We start from the raw sequence: 15,376 nt of genomic DNA on the forward strand, positions 1-15,376 counted from the left end.
TACAGACAGGCGATTCATTTTGAATATTGATAAGTGTGTGTGTCGGGGGGGGGGGGGGGGGTTAGACCGTGTTTATTAGTAATTCCCACGGTTGGATTCTTTTAATATTTATACTTTTACAATAATATATATCAAAGTTTCTTATGTTAGTTTTTCTTTCAATTTGAATTATAGGTTCTTTTTTTTTTTAGTTTTAGTATGGTGGATAGCACACAAATGTCCCCTTCAAACAGACCCTTATGTATAGTTCTGCCATACACAGCAATTAAAACTTTCCATTAATTATTGTTTTTTCATTATGTTGTTCTTTTTTATGATGTTTTCAATAGACTGGAACAAAAAATTTCAAGATTGGTGACAAATTTGTTTCAAAACAACTTACATTTTGACAAAGAGTGAGAAAATTTGCCCTTTCTATCCAAAGTGTTTTGGGCTGAAATTGTGGTGTTGATTACAAAATATCTAGCGGTCAAATTTCAACTAAACTTTGTCTGTGGATAAAGCTTATCATAGTTGTAAAATATTGCAAATTTCAAGAAAATTGAATTACGGGAAAATTTTTGGCTATCTGTTTTGTCCTACCTTAACATTCTTTGTGCCGCGGGCCTATTTTGGGCCTATCTTCAAATACTACGTTAAGTGCCGAGGGCCTATTTTGGGCCTACCGTTAGCTCATTTACGTCACAAGTAAAACTGATTATGACGTTACGTAATCATTCCGAGTTTCGCGCCATTTTGACCTCTTGCTACAGGAAACTTATTTTGCCTTTCTTCTACTGAAAAAAAAAACATATGTAGGAAGGAATGTTAAACAGGTGTATTATTTGTGTTGGTCATTAGAAAATGAAAATAGTACATTCTAATTTTAAATAATACAATTTTGTTAGTATTTTCAATCTTCGTTTAAACGATGCAAGCAATCAAAATTCATTGGGAGAAAAAAATATTCAGCGTGTCTTAAAAAATGGGAATAATTTACCATTACTCATAAAAAACTTAATGTTTTGATTGTGGAAATACTAGTAATGCTATATCATTTGTAATTTCTAAAAAAAAGAAAATTTAATCTTTAATCGGCATGATATATTATAAAGTTTAATATTGTTACATAAATCCTTGAATGGCTTTTTAACGGACTATAAAAATGTTTTAAAGTTTCATCCTCAGGAGCATAAAAAGGTAAAGGGTTTATTTTATACATGTCACATAATTAAAAAAAAGTCCACGAGACAATGAACTTTACAGAGAAACCTTCAATTTTGGAATACATGTTGCACAGCATCGCCAATTGCCGGAAAAGACCGCTTATGTATGTCCTGACCAATTATGGCTCTTTTTTCTGCAAGAAACGACTACGACATAGAACCTCTGCATGCATGTTTATACGTATGTTCCCATTCGAATTCTATCCATTCTGTTTGTTCAAAAGACCAACAGAGATTTAATTTCTTTTCGGAGCGAATTATTAATTTTAATTGCCGGCAAGGGGGGGGGGGGGGGGGTAGCCAGGGTCGGAATTTTTTCGCTGGCTTTTTCTGTTAGATCATATAAATAAATGAAAGAATTATGGTAGGTATTTACAATCAAAGGGCAGGAAAGATATTATGTCTGTCGAAATTGGGACAAGTACCACTACCCACCACCCCCGGGCAAATACCTCTGAAATCTTGATTTTCTCGAGATCTCAGCTTTACTAAAACTGGTAGAAGTATATTATTTATTTTCTAATAGCTATGCAAACGATTTTTTTGGTTATGTATTTTTTTTAAATCAATATTTAAAAAATATCATTACTATACTATTAGATAAAATTATTACATAAGCAAATGACCATGATTTAATTAATAAAATCTATAGAAAAATGATGAAGTAAGTTTTTTTTAATGCACCTAAACGTTTACACCTCTTTATTTGATTGAATAAAATAATCAACAGATTGCACCCGAGTTTCCGGTCAAGGGTGAAAAGACGACGAAAACATACGAAGTAACTTACGTCTTAGTCGTGTATTCCAGGTTATATTTTGAGAACACGATTAGAAAAAGTGATAGTATTAAAAGATCAACATAAACGTGTGAACAAATTTTAAAAAACAAAATTCATAACAATATAAGTGGTTTAGGGAATGGAGTGAGTCTGCAAAGGAAGGTGTACTTTTTCTGAGTTTGTTTACAGAAAATCTTTATTTTGATACCCCCCCCCCCACACACACACACACATACACTCCCATAAACACTTCTGCAATGTTCTAGATTTCTTTTTCAGAAAAGTTAACCAAGTTACCCCATCCCCATCACACACATACGCACGAAATAGTATTATGAGAACAATTTAGGGGGTTTTTTTAAGGGGGGGGTCCGATCGACTTGTGAACCATTTCTACAGGGCGCGTTAGTTGCAGAACTGTAGCTCTCAGAAAAAATGTTTTGACAGACCGGTATATCAATATATGTATTTTCGGAGAACTACATGCAGTTCTGCATATACTGGCAGGGTACATTTGACATACATGTATTAATTATGTAAGGTCTTTATGTAAGGTCTACGATAAATAATATAAACAGAAATGAACGAATGAAGAAGTACGATAGAATTTACAACGATAACTCAGGAAAACTTATGAAAAGTTAATTACATGTATTTATAACTGTGTTTCAATTACACTGCATTTGTAAATATTTTATTTTACTTGTATTCCGATTATTATTATGCAATATATATATTTGACCCACAGGTTCTTGACGTAACGTTAAATTATTTTTCTTATTAAAAAATAATAAAAACCCACCTATTTAATCTACTGAAAATATATTATTTGTGCATAAATTTTGCTTGTATTGTAAATATATTTTTTAAAGGTCTTGTCGTTTTGTAGAATTTATTCTTTATTGTCTGTATTTAAACCATTTTCTGCAAAAAGTGAAAGCCGAAAACGTCTTATACCTTGACCAACTTTGTTTGTGACGTCACAGTAACGTTACGTCATAGATTTAACGTAATAAAAAACTGTCACGGCACTGTAAGTAATTTGAACTCCAAATCTGTACGGCAGCGAAAAGGTTAAGCGCTTTCATTTCAAATCTTCAGAAGCTTTATAATACGTAACATAGCAACATAACGTCATAACGTCATGATAAGCGGAACATTACATACAAACGTCTATTGTGACGTCATAGTCAAACTTTGCGGGAAAACTGTAGAATGAAAATAATAAGTACAATTTTTACAACAATTATGCTCAATTGTTCAGTCTAGGTTTGAACAAATGTATAAAATGTTTTTCTTTCTCACGTCTCTGAATATCACTTTCACTTGAAAGTTTGTAAAAAGGAAATATAGTGAATTGTTTATTTCCACAAGTATCCAAATGTTCACTCAGAGGGATTTGCCGATATTCCGGAGAGTTAATATGTTGTCGGTGGACACGCACCCGGGCACGCAATTGATTGCTCGTTTCCCCGATATAAAATTCTTGGCATCCAGCACACGTAATTACATATACTACATTTTTAGTGGCACAAGACATGTTTGCATTGACTGTAAATTGTCTTCCATTAAAGTCATAAGTTGATCCTTCCATTATATGTCTACACGTCCCGCAACGCAGTGGGCCATCCTCGGGAGATATAACTGCTAAGGAGAAAGACTATCTCATAAACTTTGAAACAAAAGAGAGTCAATTTTACGGATTACCAAAAGTACACAAGTCATCAGAAATCAAAAACGCCATACAGGCTCAGAGAGGAGAGTATATTTGCTGTCTAAATCCTGAAGATCTCTCTTTTCGGCCAATCGTAGGAGGGCCTAATTGTTCAACTCAAAGACTGAGTCACTTGTTAGACATTTTATTAAAGCCTTATTGTGAAAAGGTTCCCAGTTTTATAAGAGATGATATAGATTTTATCAACCACCTACCAGAACATATTCAACCTAATACGAAACTCGTGTCATTCGACGTCGTGAATTTATACACAAATATACCCGTGGACTTGGGTATAAAAGCGGTTAAATACTGGATTGATAGATACCCAGACTTACTACAGGATCGTTTTGAGCAAGAATTCATCTTAGAAGGATTAAGAATTATACTTCAAAACAATACATTTGCCTTCGGAGTAGAGCATTTTATTCAAACCAAAGGAACAGCGATGGGAACAAAAGTGGCTCCCACGTATGCCACCATAACCTCGAGCAAAAACTCCATCAACGACTTGTCACACTATGGGGAGAAGAGGACGCTAAAGCTATAACATCAAAGTGGAAACGATTTTTAGATGACTGTTTCATTCTTTGGAATGACAACATTGAGAAATTATCAATTTTCCACCAAGTGTTAAACGACTTAGATTCCAACATTAAATTTACCATGGAAAGCAGCGATTTGGAATTACCATTCCTTGCAATTGACGTTCTTGTCATCAAAGAAGATACCAAACTTTCAACGGATATCTTCTACAAATCAACTGACACCCACCAGTATTTACATTTTGGATCCTGTCACCCTCATCACACAAAAACAGCAATTCCATACAATCTGGCTAGACGTTTATGTGCTATCGTTAGTGACGAAAACACCAGAGATATCCGACTGAAAGAACTCAAGTTATACCTTTTAAAACAGGGATATCCTCAAAACCTGATAGATAACGGGATATTGAAAGCCAAAGGATATGAACGGTCAGAATTACTGTCTACAAAAACCCAGGAAAATAAAACGGATATAATTCCATTTGTGCATACCCACAATCCAAGGAATCATAATTTGACCTCCGTAGTACACCAACTTAACAACGTTTTGAAAACGGACCGGTCAACACAACAAATATATAGAGATGTAAAATTTATTAACAGCAGAAGACAGCCCAAGAATCTTAGAAGAATTCTGTGTTCGTCCCATTTTAAGAATAGTTACAAAGTGACTAAGTGTGAAGACGCGCGTTGCGGGACGTGTAGACATATAATGGAAGGATCAACTTATGACTTTAATGGAAGACAATTTACAGTCAATGCAAACATGTCTTGTGCCACTAAAAATGTAGTATATGTAATTACGTGTGCTGGATGCCAAGAATTTTATATCGGGGAAACGAGCAATCAATTGCGTGCCCGGGTGCGTGTCCACCGACAACATATTAACTCTCCGGAATATCGGCAAATCCCTCTGAGTGAACATTTGGATACTTGTGGAAATAAACAATTCACTATATTTCCTTTTTACAAACTTTCAAGTGAAAGTGATATTCAGAGACGTGAGAAAGAAAAACATTTTATACATTTGTTCAAACCTAGACTGAACAATTGAGCATAATTGTTGTAAAAATTGTACTTATTATTTTCATTCTACAGTTTTCCCGCAAAGTTTGACTATGACGTCACAATAGACGTTTGTATGTAATGTTCCGCTTATCATGACGTTATGACGTTATGTTGCTATGTTACGTATTATAAAGCTTCTGAAGATTTGAAATGAAAGCGCTTAAGCTAAACTAAAGGTTTTCGTGTTTCTTTTTTAAAAAGATTTACTTGTAAACTACCGAGCACTGTGGATTTTTTTTCTGTTTCAATATATATATATATATATATATATATATATATATATATATATATATATATATATATATATATATATATATATATATATAGAAATATTCATTTCTAGGCGTAGGCATGCTTTGTTTCAATAGACGTCTTGGGTGTCTGCATGACAAACCTGTGATTAACATCACTCTTTTGGAATATTTGTTTGATGCCATAAACCGAGATTTGAAGAGTATTGGTATAAAACCCTATCGTTTCTTAAGCACACCCCTGTACAGGAAATTTAATCATAGGTAAGAAACGTTTTAATGGGAATGTAATATTTACATGCTTTAACTTCAAGTAATAACCGTGCTGCTAATCATTTTGTAGTCTGGCGTTTCAGACTTTTCACTCCGAAGAGCTTTAAACTTCTAACTACATAAAATAAAGGTTGTAAGTACATGTATATACACAATGAAACTCTAAAAGTTAGTTTTTGTAAAGTAATTTTTTTTTTTTTTTTGCAAATGGTTTTTGGTTCGCTTTCTTACCATGCATGAAGCAAAGAGATACAACCTGCACTACATTAATTTTATATTTTGTTAATACTTATCGAGTTTTTATTTTGCCCCGAAAATATTCATATTCTTCAATTAAACTGAGATGTACAAGGAAGATGCCTCGACAATATATTCATTAAAAACTAATTTTATGTGACACCATATACTTCAGCAATAATGAGATCTTGAAATTAGTAACAACATTTAAAATACATAAAGGTATCTTTAAAGTAAAATATAATTTTATCATAAATAGAAAAATATCTATGCTTCGAAATATTTTTTCAGTTTTTCAAACCTTTAAAACCAATTTGTGTAATTAAATTGAAATTTTTTCTCATTTTCTTTTTAGCATTTGTCAATCCGAGATCAAAAATGCCTTGAAAAAGCTAGAAACTGCTGAACGAGACGGAAAGCTGAAGGAATATCTCCAAGAACCGAATTTACCTTACTGAGCCACCCTAAAATGACTCCTCAAGGTATGGACAGAACACTTTTAGATCTGTTTATGGGAGTGTCAGTGAGTTTATCAAAATATTTTACTGCATTAAGTTCGGAATAATTTATGTACTTGAAGATTTTTAAAATTTCTGTATATGTTTGATAATTAAAAATAAAAGTTGACCATTTTTAAAATTCCAATATGTAAATGTATATTCTGTTTTTGAAAGTATTTTGACGAGTATTGAATCATAATTAAAATAGATATTCTCATTAAAATCAGTAGAAGAAACTCTTTCGTAATTAATGTTTGAAAGAACGCTACACATCCTTATTTTCAGACATCAAACACTTTAACATTCCTCTTATTTGAACTGGCAAAGAATCCTGACAAACAAGAAAAGCTTCATAACGAGATAATATCTGTGTGTGGTCAAAATGATATCACAAAGGAAACTCTGGCCAAGATGTCTTACCTGAAGGCCTGTGTCAGGGAAACCATGAGGTAATTTTTATATGAAATTTTCTAAACTTGCCTTCAGAAGCTCCAAGGACATTATATACAACGACTATGGCACCGTTTAAATACTAGTACAATGTTTACTTTTATGTGTAACTCCTTGTCAAATATGCGATGAAAAGAAAGAAAATTTTTGCTCCTTGAATACGATGAAAAATATTTTTGTTATGAGTTATAGGAAAAAAAGTGTATATTTTTACAGAATGCTATTAATGGCTGATTAAATTCTGCCACTTAAAATTAAAACATTAAGATTCTGTGTGCTTTCTTTTCTCTATAAAACGTACTCCTACCCCTTTGTCACAACTCAGGACCATATTGTCCCATCTTTATAAAAAAATTACATTAATATTATTGATGTTGTATAAAAACTTGCTTCTAATTTTAATGTATTTTCTTTGTGCGCGCTGTTTAATTCATACTATTGAGAAAATTATGATAAAGAGCTAAATATGGTAAGAGTCATTGTTGGCCACCTTAAAGTCAAAATTTTAGAATGCTATTCATATATGCATAATTGAGTTTTATTTTGTAGAAGAGATTATATTAAAAATTTATATCAAATTTTTAACATTAATATGAACTCACAGGCTAAATATGCGGTCAGAAACTATGTTATTTTTGCAATCCAACAAAAACAAGACAAAAATGGGCTTTTTCTTGACATTTATTGTTATGGGAAACACCGAACACGATAGCTCAGTCGGTAGAGCGCTCGCTCCGTGATCGGAGGTCGTGAATTCGTATCTCGGCTGCGACTGACCTAGTCGATAAAATGGGTAGCAACTGTTCCTTTGCCATGCGCTCGGCACTTTGAAGTGAAAGTTGCGAAAAGTCCTTCGGATGAGACCTTAAAAACTGTGTGAGGCCCCGTGTCAGCGGCAGGCGTTGGCACGATAAAGATCCCTCACTGCTCAATGGCCCTTAGTGCCGAGTAAAGGTCAAAATTTGAAGCCCTTCACCGGCATACGGTGACGTCTCCATATGAGTGAAAAATTCTCGAGAGGGACGTTAAACAATATACAATCAATCTTATGGAAAACATAGAGCGCAGCTTGGAACATGCAACATTTTTCTGTCAGTTATAAGTCTTGTATAGATATATCTTTGGTAAAAATATTAAGTTTGTTATAGTTTGCGCTCAATATTTTCTGGAAGAAAAACTGCTTGAAAATAGGCAGTTTTATACAAAATATGCTAAAATGGCGGGAAAATGTGAACTTAATGATGTCATATTTCTCAATTAATGGCATTTTGATCAAATTGAAAATTACCAATAAAGGTCACATGTGTTGCCGTGCATATTAAAACTATATATAAAATAAAATTAATATATTGCTCTTTATAAATACATAAAGTACTTTCACTATAATATATTTCAAGGATCTATGTACCAAGCTCACCGGGGATGTATCGGTGTTTTGACAAAGACGTGGTTGTTGGGGGATATCACATTCCTGCTGGGGTAATATTGATCTTTTGGCGTGACTTTGCAATTGAAATTTGAAAGACAAGAATCCGAGAGTTGCATGCGTCAGATTTTGTGTGAATTTTTTGCAGACAGAAATTGTTGTTTGTTTGCAAGAGATGTGCGAGGACCCCCGTTTTTTCAAAAGTCCTGAGATATTCCTTCCAGAAAGATTTGTCCGAGATGACAACACTCTAACAGAGGAATATAAATACACCAATCCATTCGCCATTCTTCCGTTCGGATTTGGTCCTAGAAGTTGTATTGGTCAGCGATTTGCAGAAACTGAGATTCATATTTTCACAGCAAAGGTGTTTTTCTTGATTTTTTGTCACTTTTAATCGAGAAAACATTCCCAAAAAAGCTATTTTTAGAAGAATATCATAATATCAAATATAATTTTACTATATGTAGATTGCAGCTGACATTGCTAGGTAATGTTATTTGTAAAAGTGGTGACATTTGGTTAGGTAATGTTACATTAATGATATGTGAACAATGTTTGTATTTAATTGTAAAATATCACTGTATTGTTACTTTAATGATATCTTCATTATATGTCTTCCAGATTTTCCAGCGTTTAGAAGCTTCTCTTCCTCCGGGAACAGATTCAGTTATGGAGTATAAATACCGAACATTTGCAACACCTAAACATGCAGTACCGCTAATGCTTAGCCCTAGGAAGAATTAGATTTCATATCTTAGAGAGAAAGATAGATACAGAAGTGTATTCTAACCTATTCGTTTAATTTCCATTTACCCTTGTGGTAGCACTCGTAAATGTATCATATGCCTATGGTTTTCAATTTAATTGATGAACTTTGTTGATACATACAGTACATGAAATATCTGTAATGAATAGTAATGTGATAAAATAATAGTTGTTGATGAATATACAGAAAAAATACCTTTAACAAGAGTTACATATTTTCAATCATGTTGATAGCATAAAGTATTCAGTTTCTTGATATTTTGAAATATTATCTGTTTCTGATTTTACATATTGAAAGTTTCTTTTTCTACAAATAAATGTGCTTTTGTTTGAATAAATCTATTTCGTTTAAGGTAGGACAAAACACCCCTGGATTCTATTTTAACCAATTTCTAAAAAAGTACCGGAGAAAAGAAGATTAATATTATTATATTGACAACAATGAATGATCTCTGTAAGAAAAATAATAAGTTTTGCCATGTTTGCGTCATATTTTGTGAAAAAATAAGAGAATGCTATATATTGGTCACTTGGGGGCTTACATTTTCGAATGTTTTTATGCTAACTAAGTGTAATAGACAAGCATGTAACAGTCCGTTATGAAATGCAGTGTAACTTTTGTTCCATACATTATAGAGGAATGATATTTAGAAACATATATAAGGAGTCTCCATTCTTTATGTACGAAAAAGGTCAAGGTCAAATCAAGAAGTCAAAGGTCAAATATTGTGACGTCATCTACTGAATCTTTTAGTTTCTTTTTTTTTTTTGCCTTTGAAAATTTTTTAATCGCAAAAATATCTGAAACCATCGATTCAATTTTCTTCATTTTTACACATTTTATTCTAGGACCCATTTGAATCATTCTGTTGATTTTATGTAAAAATATGAATCATACATTTTCTCTTAAAAAAGTTAAACTGTCGGATATTTACATGTGAATTTTCAATTCCAACGCTACGTATGTTCTATTTTTACTTAATATTTTACTCAAATTTTCCAGTATCAAGTTGACTTACTAACTAAAAGCAACAAAAAGGATATCTTAATTAAAAGTATTACACAAATTTGCAATAGATCAATTGATAATTCTAAAATAAGGCTCATTCTCAAGTCTAATGTCTGATTTCACAATCTTCTTACAGGGGTCTGATAGGCCATATTTCAGACTATGTGGGCAAAAAATGTGCGGTTGAATTTCTTTCATATCATATATAAAGAGAGATTTTGTATCCTAGAACAAAATATCAAAGTTTGCGGAAAATTGAATTTGAAGAAAAATTTTGCCTATCTATTGTGTCCTACCTTTAGTCATATTTCCCGGGCTTAATGTGGGTAAATAAGGCTTTTTTTAAACTAATTTAAATCTTTTGTTAATAATAATGTCTATTTTTAATGTATATCAAACATAATCGGCGATCTATATTTACATAAACAAGTAATAAACTTATATCTCTTTAAAAAGAAATTCATTTGAATCTATTCTTGCCTTAAAGGCGAGGAAAATGTAATTTCATAATACATGTAGCAACCGCCACGCTGGCACGTACAACTTATAGAAGAAATATAAGTTTTTTAACACTTCTCTTTTTTTATTTTGCCTACTATAATAAATTTCACCTTTAGTCTGAGTATTTGAAAACCCTTAAGCTTCATAAAATATGCATTATAGTGAAAAATGAACAACAAATACAAAATTACAATAATCAGAAAATGTAAAAATTGACTCAGAGACCACTTAAATTTTTCACCAGTAATATATACAGAAAATTAATTGTGTTTTAATAAGTAAAACTCTGTCTAAAAAATGTATACATTTTATAGTTTTAGGATATTGACACAGGGCGAACTGAAGAGTTCACTGAACTTCTATCGTAATGACAGTAAAAAAAGGAATGGGGGTCGTATTAAAAGATAAAAAGAAACGTGGGGCTCATTGTGCCTTACAAAAATGTACAGATATAATTCATTTGTAAATATGTAACCGATGTACTTTTTAGAAATAGTTTTACATGTGATTGAGGACTGAATGTCAGAATGTGAGCTTTTTTATATGCTAGAAGATTAAAGGTCAGAACAAGTACAATTATTATTTGATCTGAAAAAGATTTTAAAGTTTCAAATTCAGATAAACAGGCACACAACGATATTTAAGATATAATTGAATATCGTAGATCCAGGGTGAATACCCTTTAAGCAAGATTTTATATATGCATTTGGGTAAATGAGTCTGGCATTCTATTATTTTGTACGTCGACATTGTTGCATAACTTGATTTGTTTCCTATGAAATTCTTGCAACCTGAAATGGAGGGCAACAATCTCCACAAATCAAACCTATACTTCCATTGAACTACACAGCATATTTATTGTCATTACATGTATAGATTTGACAGTTTACACGGAGAAACATTTAGCAAGGAGATGAAAGATAAAAATTAAATGCAAGTTTTGCAATTCTGATGATTTTGTCAAATCTTGTAGAGAAAAAATGGAGACACCGTTAAATTATTTTCAACCGAAAATCTCTGTTGATTACTCCACGCTTTTTATGTAAACATCATTCCGTGACAGCTAGGGAGTGCAATTAGCGCTTGGCTTAATTCGTGTGCTGCCAAACGACCAAATAAAAACAAGCCACTTCGCCAACATGTTGTCCTAAACAGGAGTAAATTACTATTTTTATTTTGTTCGTTATACTTACCAGTCATAAATATACATCGAAATGGACGATATGATATCCTTAGCTCCAAGCGTCAGAGAAGTACGTGAGCTATAGGGTGATAACCAATCCTCAGTACAAGAGGAATCTATTGCTGTCTATGATTTGATAACAATCAACATAATTTGGACAGCAACAACAATAGATTTCAGAGCTTGATCAATAAAAATGACGAACATACAGAAACTCTAACTGATATTTTTGGCAATGTTTCTTCTTCAGAGGAAGAAAAAACTGGATTAGTTTAAGACAAAACACAAGGGGAGATCTTGAAAAAGTCATGGAAAATTCCTGATCCTGAACGCTTGTCTGCTTATAGAGATGAATATAGACAATGTTTCCCAGTTCATCCAAACTCGTCAGCATTTCTACAAGTTCCAGGACTAGATGACATTTTAGAACCAATGTTAAGAAAAAAACATGGGAATAAAATCAAAGGTTGGGGGAAAAGTAAACATTTAATTTCTCAACCTTATAAAAGTATTGAAACTTTGGCATATCAGGGACAGATGGCTGCCCGTATGGGTATTATTTCACTAAGCTACATGCAGCAAGCTTTAGGAAAGTTGTTAGATTCTATAACTTGTCAAGATGCAGACACAGTTCAAGCAATTAAAGACATTTTCTCCATGTCTACTAAGGCACTAGATCAAATGGGGAGAGCAGGGGCTTTTCACCATCTAATAAGAAGGAAAACTGCAGCACAAGATCTGGAGTATATACCTTGAAGGATATTCATAGCAAATTTATTTGCCTGCCTCTTTCAGAAGATGGCGTATTTGGCAAGAAATTAGAAGAGAAACTTAAAGAAAGAAAAGAGCAGAAAGATTCTCTTAAGGATTTAATTCCAGAATGGAATGAAAAAAATCAGAAACGCATATTTTCAGAAAATTCTGCTGAAAACTCTGGGAATTAAAAAAAACCCAGAACAAATATTGTTTTGAATAACAGTTACAGAACAACTGGGTACAGTCCACTAATTGTTTTCCCATAGGCGACAATGTTAACGTTTCTTCTCATAGCGATGTCCCTAATTTTCGTTCGGTAGTGAGTGACCCCTCAAATCAAAGCACATCAACTTGTCTTTCCTTGGTTAAAATCTCGAGGTGTCATGTCAGATTCGTTTTCCGGCAAAATGCGTCTGTCTGCGGGAACCTCTAAAAATGAAAGTGAAAGTAGGGGAATTTCAGAATTCTCACTGGCGTTATAATACACAAAATAATTCGGCTGATCTTCTTGATAAATTACATTTTCAAAGCTTTTTTGGTAGGAAAGATACTCCTTATCAACAAGTGTGAGGCTCAATTCAGTACACCTGCCCAATTTTTTTATGCAAGCCTGCAATTTAAGGAACTTGTAATTTTTTCTGCACTACTTTCTTCTCCTACCGATTCTAAAAATAATTAGTGGGATGTACCCAATATGAAAAAGCATTTTTTTTTTGATTTTACAATATTTCAAACTGTTTGTCAATCTAGAGCGTAAGTAGAGACATCATGCAAAGTTTCATGAAAATTCAACAATTAATTAAGATTTTACAGCATTTACAGTTCTATGTGTAATATCCTTAAAAAATGCTCCAATCTAGCCAAAACTGCACCCAATTTTTTAGTCAAATTTTAGCCTATTAACACATTTATACCATTCTTAATCACCTTCATGTCTTTAAATACATATAGTCAAATCATAATCAAGCACTTGATTGGGTCAATTTCACTTATTTTAAAAAATTATTGTATTTCCGCACAAAATATGACCACTTTTCACATTCTAATCATAGTTTCTCCAGAAATGACAAAAAAATGAAGTTCACAAATACCCCGAAAGAAGTAAAATAAAAAAGTACTGATTATTTCCTGTCCATTGATGTATCATTCATGAAATTTGGACTATGAATGAAAAAGTTATAAGCCTTTATAATCCTATATAGAATCATTTGTTTCTAAGCAATTTTTATACCAATGCAAATTTACTCATCTTTGACGTCACAATGACATCATAATAATGGATAGCTCAATACATGTGTATCATTACTTTTTCCGTACTTTTCATTTAAGACAAAATCAGTGCTTATATACTATTATTTACTTTAAAAAATAAAAATATGTGGTGTTGTAGATTAAATAAATAGTTCACTAAAGTTGTTTTGTTTCCATGGTAACCATTTTGTAATTTGTAGGAAAATGAGACAAAATTTTGAATTTCCTGACAAATTGCATAATTTTGACTGTCAAATATTCATGAAATTTCAATTCTTATATCCGTGTAATCTTAATAATGCATAATTTACAAAACAAAGATGTAGATCTAATTAATTTGAAAATCTTAAATAAGAAAAGAAAATCTATATGAGCTGCAAAATGTATATAGCAGTGCATGTACAGATTAGTCATAGCTAAATACTTTCACATTCTGATCACCTATTTAATATGTAAATTTCCTCACCCCCATCCCATCCCCCCTCTTCAATGAAATTTTTTTTAGAAAACTTAAACTTACATATATTGCCGACTGTCACATTTTGCTGGTTCTTTTTCAAGATGTATTCAAATGGGTGTGCATTTGCTGGCCAATAGTTTTAAACACCATCTGCATGGACCTCATGTTTTTCCTGTACCAATCATCATGAACCTTAAAAAAATCAATACAATAAATGGTACAATATCAGATTTGCAGACAGACAGACACACAGACATTCAACACGTAAAATATTACCATATTCCTTTTATGCCCATTACTTGAAATTAATTAATTTAAAAAATGATTAATTTGCTCCCACCTGAAATCACACTGTTTACACTGGTAATTAAGTTAATTCAGCAGAATAGGTAAAAATCATGCTTCACTGACAATAATTGAACATTCAACAAATACATGTAATGCAATTGCTAAAAAATATGAGAAAAATCAGTTAATGTGCATGTTCACACACATCGTTTAACTCCCAGACAACTGTACCCAGCTTGACCGCGCAACTGATCTGAAATGATGCATGTCAAGTATGCATCTGTGACGTGCCGATCATCGACATGTTCCAAAAACATTAAATTGTTATTTACAAATATTGTACTAAGGTATGCGTCTTACCTCTTGTGTAAAATACAAATGCACATCACCTATATACTGCTTAACACTGCCCTGAACAGTTTTGATAACTTTCTGCTAAGTCTACTTTCACTTAGACCTTGACCCCGATTGAATACCGATCCCGAACTCATTTGTGAATTTTTGTGTATTGAAAATAAACCACAGTGGAGCATGTACTTCTACATAATTGCTTCTTAATCAAATTATACATTTACGATTCTGAATAAATAAATTATATAAATCGATACATTTAATCTACATGATACATGTGTAAACAATGGGTGATACATGTTGACTGTTCCGGGGGGGGGGGGGGGGATAGACACTTTATTTATGAATCAATTTGT

The 15,376-nt window shown here is 32.5% G+C and overlaps 1 protein-coding gene and 1 pseudogene across 1 annotated transcript in view; both read left to right on the top strand.

Annotated features, from left to right (window-relative positions):
• LOC134276598 (probable cytochrome P450 12a5, mitochondrial) overlaps nucleotides 1-9,242 on the top strand; it is a 75,070-nt gene extending 65,828 nt beyond the window's left edge. The window contains exon 11 of the mRNA XM_062758833.1: nucleotides 9,078-9,242. Coding sequence (XP_062614817.1) covers nucleotides 9,078-9,200 — 123 coding nt within the window. The 3' untranslated portion in view covers nucleotides 9,201-9,242. The remainder of the gene's footprint in view (nucleotides 1-9,077) is intronic.
• Nucleotides 9,243-11,945: 2,703 nt separating this feature from the next.
• The window catches only part of LOC134276590 (uncharacterized), a 4,160-nt pseudogene continuing 729 nt past the window's right edge, over nucleotides 11,946-15,376 (top strand).

The sequence above is a fragment of the Saccostrea cucullata genome, unplaced genomic scaffold (genome assembly GCF_032062105.1).
Source record: "Saccostrea cucullata isolate Sc308-1 unplaced genomic scaffold, CSIRO_AGI_Scuc_v1 ctg3707, whole genome shotgun sequence".
Classification (NCBI taxonomy): domain Eukaryota; kingdom Metazoa; phylum Mollusca; class Bivalvia; order Ostreida; family Ostreidae; genus Saccostrea; species Saccostrea cuccullata.